Source organism: Mesoplodon densirostris, chromosome 15 (genome assembly GCF_025265405.1).
Source record: "Mesoplodon densirostris isolate mMesDen1 chromosome 15, mMesDen1 primary haplotype, whole genome shotgun sequence".
Taxonomy (NCBI): Eukaryota; Metazoa; Chordata; class Mammalia; order Artiodactyla; family Ziphiidae; genus Mesoplodon; species Mesoplodon densirostris.
The window spans coordinates 51,302,246-51,316,342 of NC_082675.1; the positions used below are offsets into that span (position 1 = coordinate 51,302,246).

The 14,097-nt window shown below is 36.1% G+C and overlaps 1 protein-coding gene across 3 annotated transcripts in view; it reads right to left on the reverse strand.

The window, feature by feature from the left end:
- RPRD1A (regulation of nuclear pre-mRNA domain containing 1A) overlaps positions 1-14,097 on the reverse strand; it is a 74,678-nt gene that overhangs the window by 6,288 nt on the left and 54,293 nt on the right. Inside the window, exon 7 of one of the 3 annotated variants that reach the window (XM_060119388.1) lies at positions 7,599-8,198. The exons of the other annotated variants lie outside the window; for them this stretch is intronic. Coding sequence (XP_059975371.1) covers positions 8,157-8,198 — 42 coding nt within the window. The 3' untranslated portion in view covers positions 7,599-8,156. Of the gene's footprint in view, positions 1-7,598; positions 8,199-14,097 lie in introns of those variants that run through there. 3 annotated transcript variants of the gene reach the window in all.

Here is a 14,097-nt window from a genome sequence, read left to right on the forward strand (position 1 = left end):
CAAAGCTAACATTTCAGGGGGAAGGAGGCATAAAATTACATAAATATCAATATTATTTCAGGTATAAATACAATGAAGAAAATAAAGTTGGGCAATAGGAGAATAAATACGGCAATGTGGGGGGGAAGTCAAGGCTACTTTACAAGTAAACAAAAAAAGAAAGGATTAAGTGTTCAAAAATTTTAAGTTTAAGAGCCTGAGGGCGCCCTTCTGCTCAGCCCCACTCCGTGAAACAGAGGCTCTACCTTAGATGCAGAAGCTGAGAATACTGGGGCACGGATAACCCTTGCCCCCGATTCAGGAGGTGGTGGTCTTCACGAGAAGAGGCAAGCCAAGAGGAACACAGGCTCCTGCACCCCTTCCCTTCACCAACAGCTCAGCTCCTATAGCAGGGGCATCACTTAAAGAAAAGCTTGCCATTGTCCCACTCCTAGTTCCACAGACCTGACTCAAAGATTTTGCATGAGAAACAGGTAATAAAACAGCGCCCTCCTGGTGTCAGAACAAATATCTAACACTGACCTCAAAACAAAATCAGTGTATGGAAGAGATATCTGCACTCCCATGTTCATCGCAGCATTATTCACAGTAGCTAAGATACGAAAACAACCCAACTCTTTGTCAACAGGTGAATGGATAAAGACATGGTACATATATACAATGGAATATTCAGCTATGAGAATGAAGGAAATTCTGTCATTTGCAACAACCTGGACAAACCTAGAAGACATCACGTTAACTGAAATTAGCCAGACAGAGAAAGACAAATACTATATAATCTCACTTATATGTGGACCCTTAAAGAAAAGATGAACTCACAGAAATAGAATAGAATGATGGTGACCAGGGACTGGGGTGGAGGGGGGGTGGGAGATGGGGAGACACTGGTCAAAAGGTACAAGCCTTCAGTTATAAAATGAATATGCTCTGGGGACCTAATGTACAGATGGTGATTATAGTTAATAATACTGTGTTGTACACTTGATAATCTGCTAAGAGAGTAGACCTTGTGCTCTCATCACCAAAGTAATCATGTGAAGTGATGAATATATTAACCTGATTGTGGTAATTATTTCACAAATACATGTGTTAAATCATCCCGTCGTAGACTTTAAATATATACAATTTTATGTGCCAATTTTACTTCAATAAAGCTGGAGTGGGAGAAAAGAAATATCTTTTTATTCTCAGTAAACCAAAAAAATTACCCTAAGCATGAAAGAGAAAACACAAACGTGGATCCAGTGGCATGCATGTATCAGGGAAAGTCTAAGGTGTGGTGGTCTAATCTGATAAACGCATCAATAGGTAAGGCCACTACATAAGTCCCTTTCAGTTTTCTCATTCTTTTTTTAACTAAACCTGCATCTTGCAAAAACAGCTTTCAAAAGACTTATTTTGTTTTAACCTAAATAACCTTTTTTTTCCCTAAAAGAATTTAGCTCTGTTCCAGCCCCAAAGAAGGGGAAGGACCTGAATTTTAAATTAAAAAAAAAAAAAAAAAAACTGCTGAAAAGCCAAAGCATTAAAAAATTAAGCCCCTTCCCTCAGCAATAAATACTGAACTGCTTTTACTGCAAAGGTATAGTGTTCTGACTATTCTGTGTATTTAAGTCTTTTTTTAATTTTTATTTTTTAATTGTAGTTGATTTACAATGTTTCAGATGTACAGCAAGTGGTTCAGTTATATACAATATATATTTAAAGAATATATCTATATATATTCTTTTAGATTCTTTTCCACTATAGGTTATTACAAGATATTGAATATAGTTCCCTGTGCCATACAGTAGGTCCTTGTTATCTATTTTATAGTCTGTATCTGTTAATCTCAAATTCCAAATTTATCCCTCCCACCCTGTCCCCTTTGGTCTCTTTCTTCTTTTGTTCTCTTCTCCTGTGATCTGATGACTATTTTTAGTATTGTTTGGACTCATTCTTTTTTGTGTTTATATCTATTATAGATTTTCTGGTTTGTGGTTACCTTGAGGTTTTGGAATAGCAGTCTATATATATACGTGATTGCTCTAAGTTGCTGATCTCTTAATTTCAAATGCATTTAAAATACCCTGCATTTGTACTCTCCTCCCCTCACAATTACTGTTTTTGATATAATATCTTACATCTTGTTTTGTGCATCCCTTACCTCCTTATTGTGGATAATTTTACTACTTTTGTCTAACTTCCCTACTAGCTTTGTGTATGGATGATTTCCTACCTTTACTGTATGTTCGCCTTTATCTGTGAGCTTTTTCATTCTGTAATTTTGTTTCTAGTTGTAGCCTTTTCTTTTTTACCCAGAGTTCCATTAACAGCCGTAAAGCTGGTTTGGTGGTGCTGAAATCTTTTACCTGTTACTTGTCTGTAAAGCTTTTGATTTCTCCATCAAATCTGAATGAGCGTCTTGCTGGGTAGAGTATTCTTGGTTGTAGGTTCTTCCCTTTTGTCACTTTACATGCATCATGCCACTCCTTTCTGGCCTGCAGAATTTCTGCTGAAAGATCAGCTGCCACTTTGGGAGCCAATGCTTCACCTCATTTCCTGTTGACTGTTTACATGAGTCATTTTACTTCTCCCTCACTATTCCCTCCATTCAACAAGGTCTGTATTTTTGTTCTTAATTTACTTGCCAGTATCACCACCATCACCCTAAAACCGCAAACCCTCGTCTGACTATATTTCAACATTAATGAATCAGGTGTTATCTATCTTGTGTGCAGTTAGAGTGGGTTAGAGCTAGGTTGAAATCTGAACCACTAGAAAAGCTTTTCTTTACAGCTAATGTTGAGTATATAGTGTCCAAATCTCCATTTTACAAGACCTATTTTAAGACCAAACTTTGCCATAGAAACTTTTCCCACTTTAGTTTCACACTTCCTATGATCTGCTACTATTCAAGTTATTTCTGAACTTAAATACTACTATACTGTTTTCTAGTTTTCATAATTAGGGGGAAACACACTTTGTGTGTATCTATATTCCTTACAGTGTTCAGCAGAGCACTGGGTGTGAACAGGTCCCCCGTCGATTCTCCTGGGCATTAGGTCAAAAGATCTGGATATAAGTACCACCTCCTCAATTTACTACCTGTAATCTTAGGCAAGGGCACCCTAAGATTATCTAAGCTGCTTCCATTGTAAAATATGGGTATCTATTTTATTGGGCTGTGAGGCTTAAATAAGTTAATGTGGAAGTTTTCAAATTATGAAGTGCCATAAAACTGCAGTTATCATTCTGGGATGGTATCAGAACCATCTTGCACCAAAAACAGCTAAGAGGATAAATTTCCTAAAATTTGGAGTTCTTATTCATTTTAGAGCTGATCCAGATAGTTGTTCTAATATTTCAGCTGCTTAAAATAAATAGCTTAACTATTTCTGAATTTAAATATATAGGGCTTCCCTGGTGGCGCAGTGGTTGAGAGTGCCCCTGCCGATGCAGGGGACACGGGTTTGTGCCCCGGTCTGGGAAGGTACCACATGCCGCGGAGCGGCTGGGTCCATGAGCCATGGCCGCTGGGCCTGCGCGTCCAGAGCCTGTGCTCCGCAACGGGAGAGGCCACAACAGTGAGAGGCCCGTGTACCGCAAAAAAAAAAAAAAAAATATATATATATATATATATATATATATATATATGGGCTGCCTTTATCTTGCACATGCTACTAATAATTCTGCTCTCTTCCTTCATACATGACTCTGACTTAAAAAAAAATTTGGAGAAGTTCAACTGTACCCACATGTGCATCTTTAGTGGCCATTAAGGGCTGTGGTCAACAATTTCAAGCATCATGCCTACCATATTACAGCCCCTTCCTTCCTACCCACTTCCTGAGAGACAACTGCTGCAGCAGAAAAAGGAATATATCAAGTTAGGAAGCCCAATCCTGATTCTAGTGAGTAAGCTGTGTAGCTTTTGTAGGAATCAAGTTTGAGTGTAATCCAGATTCCAGAATGCTCTGAAAACAAGGCTCTGATAATGCATTCTCTCTCTTTTCATTTGTGAAATCAATGTTTAGGGTGCCTTTCAAGTATAACAATATGGGCTGGACAACCCCCCGTTTTAAAAGACCTATGAGGATATTTTTTTCAGCCAAAAAAAATGGACATCCTAGCATTAAAGACTTTCTCCACAATAGCATTTCTTAAAGATGGAGTGATGTAGTATTTCCACACGACATCTTATTTCCATAGTATTCCACAAGCTGTACGTATGCAAACACCTAAGCAATTTAATTTCTCCCTTTATATCTCACTGTATGTATTCTTAGTCTGAAATCTGGTTGATTCAGTTTGGGCTACTTAAAATTTACCTGTTACATCATTTTTAATCAGTCGTCATAGTAACTACATATTTGAGAATAAAATAAGTTGATCCTTGGGTCACAAAAGCACAAATTAACGTTGAAGGTGGAGCTAGTTATCTTCATTCAAAATAGTATCAAGACATAATCTTCAGAACATATTATAGAACCCCTTAGGTTGATGGTAATCTTCATAATCCTGGTTCCTTTTATTTGTTCTTCTGCAGACCCTTAAATGGTTTTGTTCTTTGATAGGTATTTCATTACGTCTTCTGCCTCTCTTTAAATGTTAACAAGTCTTTCTTAAGTGACTTTCTTCAATATAACTATTTAGAAGCTCTGATTCTCATTTTTCACGATCCACCATAATTTACTTCATTTTGCATACCCTGGGGTTGGGGCTCTTTGCTAGATTAGACAGGAAAAGTTAATTGAACTATCAATCAATATTTTTAAAATACCACTTATTTTCTTAAAGGCGGCCAAGAAATTCCATGATGTCGGGGAGATGTCAAGGCTGTTGCCATCTCCAGGTAACAGTGTAAAGCAAGTAAAGATCTCAGTGGTTTGCCCTAATTTGTCTTCTAGAAAACAAATACCCAAACTTAGCTTGGGAATCTAGTCCTGCAATTGTTAAAAACTATTGTATATATAATTAAAATATTTTAAAAGTAAAATATCAAATCCTTTCTCATCTCTTTTCACATTAACCCACACATCTCTGATGGAACCATTTTTCCTTGACCATCTGCAGAAAAGTTACCTTTTAGTGGGAAATACTTTAGTGTAAATGAATGTCATCTAACAGACTGTCTTATATCTTGCAGTTCCTTTGAGGGCTTACTATCATTCTCTTAAATAAATATTCTACAATAAAAGCAGATTTTACTTCTAAAATATTCTTGGAATAGGTAATTCCCACCTGTTAATAAATTATAATTCTATTACCATGAAGGCTCATCAGCCTTCTGGATTAACAAGCAGAAAAAAGATTTAATATTTTCTCAGGGACTTAGTTTTCTGCAAGGAACCCAATGCCTACCTGGCTATCGACTGGGTTTTAAAAAATCAAAAATGCTAAATTGTAATGAGGGTAGATACTGTTATAAATAAGCTTTATACATTTCTAGATTGTGACCCTAACCAAAATTTTGATGTGCTTACTAAATGCCAAATGCTGTTCTAAGTGGTCCATTTAATCTTCATAGGTAGAGACTCTTATTATCCATGCATTACAGATAATAAAACTAAAGCACAATTAACCACTAATTAAGAAACTTCCTCTTAAGTCAAAAGACAAGGTCAAAAAAGCTTGAAACCTAGACAGTCTGGCTTCAGAGTCCTCATGCTTAAACATTATGCTATCCTGTCTCTCGTATCTTGGAATTGTTATTGGGATGGGTATTCTTTAGAAGTGTGTTAGCCAACTGAAATCTACCTTACATGAAATATAGGATCACTACAGTCACAGGACTAACAGCTATGTCCCTAAAACTCAAAATCCAACATGTTTAGGAAACAAACTGTGACTTGTATTAGGTAGTCTAATTCTGGAATCCCCAGTAATGGAGAGGAGCTGTCATTTTCTCATGAATAACAGCATATGGGCCTAGAGACTTAAAAAAAAAAAAAGACTAATAATAATAGCAGCAACATACAGAAGACACAAGGGAAAAGAAACAAGAAAAGGCAAGGGGCTAGTCCAATCAGGAACGATGACCAATATTCCAGGAAAACTGAACCTATCACTAATCATCAGTTTTGACCTTGGAGAGGGAGGGGGAGCCAGGAGCTGATAGGCAGCATATAACTGAGGTCATTTATCTGTAAGCAACTTCAAAATCAAGTGGGAAAAGGAATTTAAGGAAGTGAGATATAACAAATTAATTTTTCTACTTGTCTGATATTCAAATTAGGAAGTAGACTTAATTACGCTTTCTATAAATTTTCATTTTGTGTGACCTTTTAGCCTATTTTCATTTTCTGTGTGACCTACTAGTCTCACTCCCTTAGTATGTATTACTCAGTTACTAAAGAATCACACTATTTCAGGGTCATGGAGGTCAGCCAATTTGATATTTCCCAAATTAGGTGTCCCATGGAACACTGTTACACAAGGCTTTAACAGGCAGGCCATAAATCAGAGGTTCTGGGCTGTTTGGGAGCACACATAGTTTCTCTGCTACATCCCTGCTCCAATCTCCAATATGCTCATGTCCAGAGTGAAGCTCCAAGAAGGGAATCAGGCTTGTAACACTCCTCAAAAACCTGAAATACATGTTTGCTGAATATATACTACCATCTCCCAGAGCCAGTTTATATATAGAATACAGTGAGGCAAACATTAAACCCAACATTTCTCTTGTCCTTGTCATTCAACCTCTTCTTGACCACCTTCAGTAACAGCAAACACTACTTTATCCTTCACTTTTAAAGAACAGTTTCACTGGATATAGAATTTTAGGTTGGCGTTTTTCCTTGAACACTTTTCACCCCACTCCCTTCTTGCTTGTGTGATTCTACTGAGAAGTGTACTGTAATTCTTAGCCTACACGTAAGATGTTTTTTCCCTCTGGCTTTTTTCAAGGTTTTCTCTTTGCCTTTTGTTTTCTGCAGTTTGAATATGACACGCCTCAGTGCAGACTAGATTTTTTGATATCCTGTCAGGTGTTTGTTCTGCATTTCCTGGGTCAGTGGTTTGATGTCTGTCATTAACTCTGGAATTTCTTGGCCATTATTACTTCAAATATTTCTGCTTCATTTGTTCTTCTGGTATTCCAAGCACATGTATGTTACACTTTTCCAAACTGTCCCACAATTATTGAATGCTCTGTGTTTGGTTTTTGTTTTGTTCGGGAGGGGAGGTTGCTGCTTGTTGTTGTTCTATTTTCTTTTTGCATTTCAGTTTGGAAAGTTTCTACTATCAAGCTCATTGATTTTTTCCTCAGCAGTGTCCAGTCTACTGAGGTGATCATCAAAGGCACTTTTCATTTGTCAGTGTTTATTTCTAACATTTAAAATTTGCTTTTGATTCTTTCTTAAGCATGTTCACCTCTACTTAGATCTGTTCTTGAATGGTGTCTACTTTTCATTAGAGCTGTTAACATATTAATCAGTTATTTTAAATTCCTGAACTGGTGATTCCAGAATTTGTGTCATACAAGAATTTGTTTCTGATCCTTGTTTTGTCTCTTCAGGCTGTTTCTTGCCTTTGGCATGCTTTGTAATTTTTTCAGAAGCTGAATGTGATTACCAGGCAATAAAAACTGAGGTAAATAATCTTTATTGTGAGGTTTTACAATAATCTGGCCAGGATTGGGGCTGTATTTAAGGTTTGCTGTAGATGTAGGTAGCTGAGGCTGAAACATTAAGTAATCCTTTCACATTGGGCCAGTTCTAATTGCCAGAATGGTCTTGTCACCTGGAACATATCCACTGGTCCTAGGTTCTGCCTTCTTATGTAAACCCAACTCTTCTCTTCGGATAGCTTTCAAAGCATCTGAAGACAGGTAGCACATAAATTATGCCTGTCCTCAAGTCTGATCTCTGATATCCCCATTTGTTCAACTGTTCTCCCATGTATTTTGTTTCCATTTCCTTTGCCATCCTGGCCTCTGCCTCTGAGTAAACACTGTGGTCAGTTAATTCCCTTTGCTAACGCAGAATCCAGCCTGAGTTCAATACATAAATCTGGCTGTTGTTTAACCAGCATCCAATAAAATAGAATGTCCTTTCCATATTCTGAATTTAGTGTAGCTTAACAGTGTTTATGTTACCACAGCTGTATCACCATGCTGACTAACAGCTACATGACCGCTGCTTTCTTCCATGAAGTGATGCCAAGCCAGGTCCTGATCATGTTGATGCAGTTAGCTTAGAGGAATCTAAATGAAGGAACTGACAGTAGAAATTTTTAAGCAGAGAAAAGTGATAATGAAAGCAATGCAAGATTCACACTGATTCCCATTCAATTTGCACTAGTTATGGACCAATGGTTATTAAACTGTGAGCCAAAGATGCATATTAGAGGCAGCTCTAATTCAACTGAAGTTGTAAGCAAATTTGTGCACGTGTGCATTTTTCAAACCTGTTGGCAACTCAAAAATGATTAAAAAGGGCCATGTTCTCATATTTCTGCAATCTTCCTGATGTTTCATGAATACACCTTTTTAATCAAAGAAAACTGAACACATTTAGCTATGGTCTCAAAAGTCAAAAGGTAACTTAAATCTCATTAGGAATTAGAATATAAAGCACATTACTGTAGCATAATGTGTTTAGCATCTAATAAGTTATCAAAATTTATCAAATTTACTGATAATTACCTAAGTTAATATATGTGTATTTTCATTGTATGTAAATTACCTCAATTTAAAAATGTACTAAGTTTACTAATCCTAAAAAACACCCAAGACTATTACTTTATATTGGAATAAGATCACTGGTATTAGAAAGATTCCAAGAATGGAACTGGCTTTACTTTGAAGCAGTGCCTTTCTCCATAACCTGATCTAAGCATGACCAAATTTGGCAGATGCTTTACAAAGAATTTTTGCTTTAGGAAGTTATGCCTGACAGAATTCTTTCTGTGAGATTATTAGTGTGAATGACATAAGGCACTCCTTAAAATTTTGATTAACTATCTAAGAGGTTCACATTTTACTTTATCAAATCTTATGTGTGCAATGATATCAAAATTACCAAGATAAATTCTAGTTCTAACATGAATCTTACTTCAAAAGTAAGGAGTGGATAAATTAGAAGGTATAGCTATCAAAAATACCACTCCCCCAATAAATTAAAATGGTGTACTGAAGGACTGAACTTAGAGAGGCAATGAGGACTTGTAGTAAATAGATAACTTCCAATATTCTTGATAGTAAATATCCCCCCCACCCCAATCTGTCACATGGACCTAGTTCTTTCAGTAAATCCAGTAAGTACAACTTATTTATCCTGATGTGGATAAATGGACCTTTTTTAAAGTTTCACCCCTGTTTGAAATAAAGGAAACAAAAGATACAATAAATGCTAGCCACCTACAATGTTGTTAAAAAATCACTTCCACAAACATTTTTTAAAAGATGAGACTGAATATACACAATTATTTAAAACAAACAAAAAACCCAGAGTGGAGTGAAATACATTAAAATATTAATAATAAGTGTTTTCAGAGGTTGGTGTAAACTTTTGAGTTGGGTTTTTTTTCAGTATTTTCCAAATTTTCTTTAATAAACATGTATTGTTTTTATGATGGGAAAGTGTTTTAGGAATAAAAGGCAAGGAAAAAAGTTTAAACTCTGCATATTGCTTTCAAAAGATGAATTTCTAAAGTACTCAGAAGTTTCTAACTATAAGAAGGGAATAGGGAAAAGTCAAAAGCACTGAATTTTAGAACTTAAATAGATCTCACAAATCATTAGGTTTGATATCTACATTTTGAAAAAAAGGGCCTGATATTGCACAATTTCTTCAAGTTCACAATTTAAGTTCTAGAACCCATAACTCTCAGTTCATTATTCTAATCCATACTCCATACTCACTGAAGACTAACCAAGATAAATACCTGAGTTGGATGTAAATTTGTACATACAGTATGGCTACAACTCTTTAACATTTTTTATAATTATGCTTACAATGGTGTTTTTAATCTATGATTTTTATAAGATTAAGGAAATACATTGAAGTGTTATCAGGAGCTAAGTGGTTTTAATGTATTCATTTTAATGTAATTAATGTATTTTTCAAATTTCCTTTGAAGATAATGTTAATACTTCTGTGCCTCAGTGTTCTCATTCATAAAACAGGTATAGTAATAGTAATCCACCTCATATAGTCACAAATAAAAATACGATCAGTACCTAGAATGGTACCTTCACACAGAGTAAATGCTAAGTATCAGTTATTATTTTATGATAAAAATTTAAATTATCTCCCTTACAATGGAGTTTAAGTGCAATAGCAGGTATCAGGTTAGGCACTGGTAATTTTTCACCCACATAATGTATGGAAATGTTTCCCTTATGCAGGATTGGGATATTGCATTCAAGAGGCCAAAGAATTCTGGGTATCTAAAAACTAATCATCTCTAAGAGGCTTCAAGAGCAGGGTTTCTTGATGAATAGGAGTTTTTGTTGTTGTTTTCATTATGAGTGTAGACACTCAAATGAAGGAAAATGGTGCACACTGATGAGTCAGGAAGGAGTAACACCATGGGATTGCAGAGAGAATGAAATCTAGCAGGCAGAGCCCAAGCTGACGTCCTAAAAGTCAATCTACCTCACTAGCACTAATCATCTAGATGCTCCACTCCTTCCTACAGATAAATTCTCGGACAGGTCTAGGTAGCAAGCTGAGGAAAAACAGTCATCTGGCAATACCAGCTGCTGGATGAGAACCAACATTAAATTCTGGCAGGTGTGAAGAAAGCTGTACTCTTTGTTCCTATCTTCTTTCTTTTTCCCAGTTTTCCTTCTTTCCATCTTTTTTTCTCTCCTCTGTTTTTGTTCCTTTGCCTCATGCTGAGTTCTACTGTCAAAGGAAACTCTTAACTCTGTTATCATTTACAATACAAAGTTCATTTTGTGTGAAATGTATATATACTATATACCAGTAAACCTAATACTCACTATGTATATACACTATATACAGATAATCCTAAACAGCTTTTGTGACACCAAATTCAGATTTTCACACATTCGTTAGCAAAGAGGTCATAGCTACCCTATCATGATACTACTGTCAACATTTCAGTTTTGTACAGCAGTCTGAGGAGGTACGTGGGTGCTAATACTTGTGATAAAAACAAACAAAAAAAATACAAGGATAGAAATCAGACATGCTATGAGTGGCAAATACTTGCCACACAGATACTCCCTGGACTTTGGCTGGCTTGCTGTATGTTCCATGCTAAAAGATAATGAAAACAGAATTTTACTATTCTGAATTGGGATTCAACATCAAAAACTCCAGTGATCTAAAAGTAAAGGGAATTTCACAAATCCAGAGAGAGGACGATAATGCTTCTTTACATTTCATAAGAAAGCAAGAGAAGATGGCAAATTGTTACACATCTTTTGCTTGACAGATTGAAGTTGATGAGACTGCTGTCAAAATGTCAAAATCAGCACTGCAATATCCAGTTCAATAAAAACGAAATCCTTCAACCTGAAGATCAGTTCTTCCTGACTATATTATTTTTAAATTGCATTGTCTATAATAATTAATTAATGTCCTTACTAACTTTATATCTCAAATAATACATGGGGGCTTAAAAAAATCAATAACTACAGCAAGGAAGTTTGTAATTTAAAAAAATCTCTGGGCAAAAATTGTCCCTCTTAATATATGCTTTTGTTGCTAAAATTTAGTATAATTTATTTTTATTCATTTTTAGGAATGCATCATGTGCCAACAATGGAGCACTGACTTACTAAACTACGTTTAAACTTCATCAGCACAATTTTAGTTTTTCAAAAACTCACAAAGTATCTCACTTGTTCGACTGTTCCACTCTCACCTACTCTCATTTCATAGCCATTGAGGTTTTTCTGTCATTGCTTACATTGTTTCCTTGCTTACTTGCCTAGAATTCCCAAACATTCCTTTGTTGATCAGAATAAAACAGTACAGAGCTTTTCATAACATGGCTGTGAGGACACCCTGTTTTCTGATGAATACCAATTAGGGATGGGACAGGATCTCGAGGTGTTTAGGCATTTTCAGTAGTTTACATTACTGTGCTGAATTCTCTATCAACTATTTCCTAGGGGAAAAGTTCTTCCCTCTGAATCTGCTGTCTTACGTACTGTCCTTTCAAAAATGTTTGATGGTTCCAGTGATGTTACTATCTTTATGTAATTAGACTGTATGTACAACCTACTTGGGTTGTCAGTAAAGTGGACAAGATCCAACATGAATTATCCCAGGGAATGGTTTTCCAGATACAGATGATCCCCATCACTCCTGGGCTTCACCAGCCTGGAGGAGACACTACCCGTTTCCCCTGTTCCAAGCTCCTACAAAGACACAGACACCTCACCACTGCTACCTGGCCCAGGAAGGGGGAATGCACAGGAGTCGACCTTCCTGATTGTTTCCACTGCAACACCCTTAGTCACTGTGTGTTGTTCCAACCTCCTTCTTCCCGGTGTTCCACTTTTGAGCATAGAGCATTTGTGTAAATGAGGTGCTCCCACCTTTAAGAGGGCACATGCCAGGATGTGGTTTATTTCTTCAATTCCTGTCAGTAATCCACCTTCTAAGAAGACTGCCATTTGAGGGAGGGGGTCACCTACAGCATTCCTTCTATTAGAGTGGAGTTATTACATACCTCATATGTAATAAATATAATTTCCCCACTTTATCTACATCTATTTTTTAAGCTATCTTTATCAATCATTATGAATAGAACTGTGACAATGGAAATGTTCCACATCTGCACTATCCAACAGAGTAGCCAAGAGCCACATGTGGCTACTAAGCATCTGAAATATGGCTAGTGCTGATAATTTAAATTTTACTTAATTGTAATTAATTTAAATATCACTGTGGCTAGTGGCCACCTATTGAACAGTGCAGCTCCTTATCTCTCTACATTTCAACTCAACCCTCCCATTTCATCTCTCCATTTCATTTCTCTTCCTGTTTCATCTCCCTCTCTTCATTATATCTTTATATTTATGTAATATATATGTAACATAAGATGTATACATCTTTATTATATAATTATATGATAAAGACAGACTACACTAGGTTTTATAATTTATTTTAATATATATTATCTTTTCTATAAGTTCTAGGAGGTGGGAAAAGCTGCCACTCAGTCTAACATCGTAAAAAGAAATCTATTCTGCTTTTGTTTTCTCTACAGAATAGAGTGAAAATCTAAATTAGGCAAGGAAATAATGTGAACACCACACTTTAATTATGTCCAAGTCTCTTAACAGAATCAATTACATTCCAGAACGCTGGGGTAAAAGGTAAAAAACACTTCAGACCAACTTGATTTCTGAGACAATTACATCTCAGATGTCATGAAGAACTACCAAGAAGGTACACACCAGCAAATACTGTACCTAATTCTGAAAAGAGGTAGACTCTATAAACAACAGAGAGGTAGGCCTGGTGCAGATTAAGTCAGAATCTTAGAAAATGATTCAACGTATTGTTTAAAAGAACTTAGGAATCCAGCTGCCATCACTGAGATGCTAAGAATATAACTAGGAATATAAACACTTCTTGAGAGGACTATAAACGCTTTTTGAGAGGACTATAGATATAAAAACATTGCAGACATTTTATACTCTTTTTAGAGTATCCCTATAAATAAAACATAAATTCACTGGTTAAATGATAGAACAGATAGAAACTAGTTAGAAAACCTCCAAGTCTTTTTGTTTTGGGCTGAAACTTCTGAGGTACTTCCTATATGCTGGGCAGTTTAGCACCCAACTCATTTAAATCTCATGATAACCATATAAAGCAGGTGTAATTTTTATTATCTCTATTTTACAGACAAGGAAACTGAGGTACAGAGAGGTCAAACGCTTTGCCAAATGGCACTCAGCTAGTAAGTGGTGAAGCCAGAATCTAATCTCAAGTAATCCAGTTCCAGAGTCCTTACTCTTCAACACAAGGCTAAGCTGCCTCTCTATGTGTTCACTAATCAAAGACCAAGTCAATTAACGGAGAAAAATTTCTAACCACAGGCATGTTTTTAGCTTTATCTCTTGAACACATAAAAAAGATTTTTATCTATAATTTAGAATATATCCTTAAGAAATCTGAAGAAGAA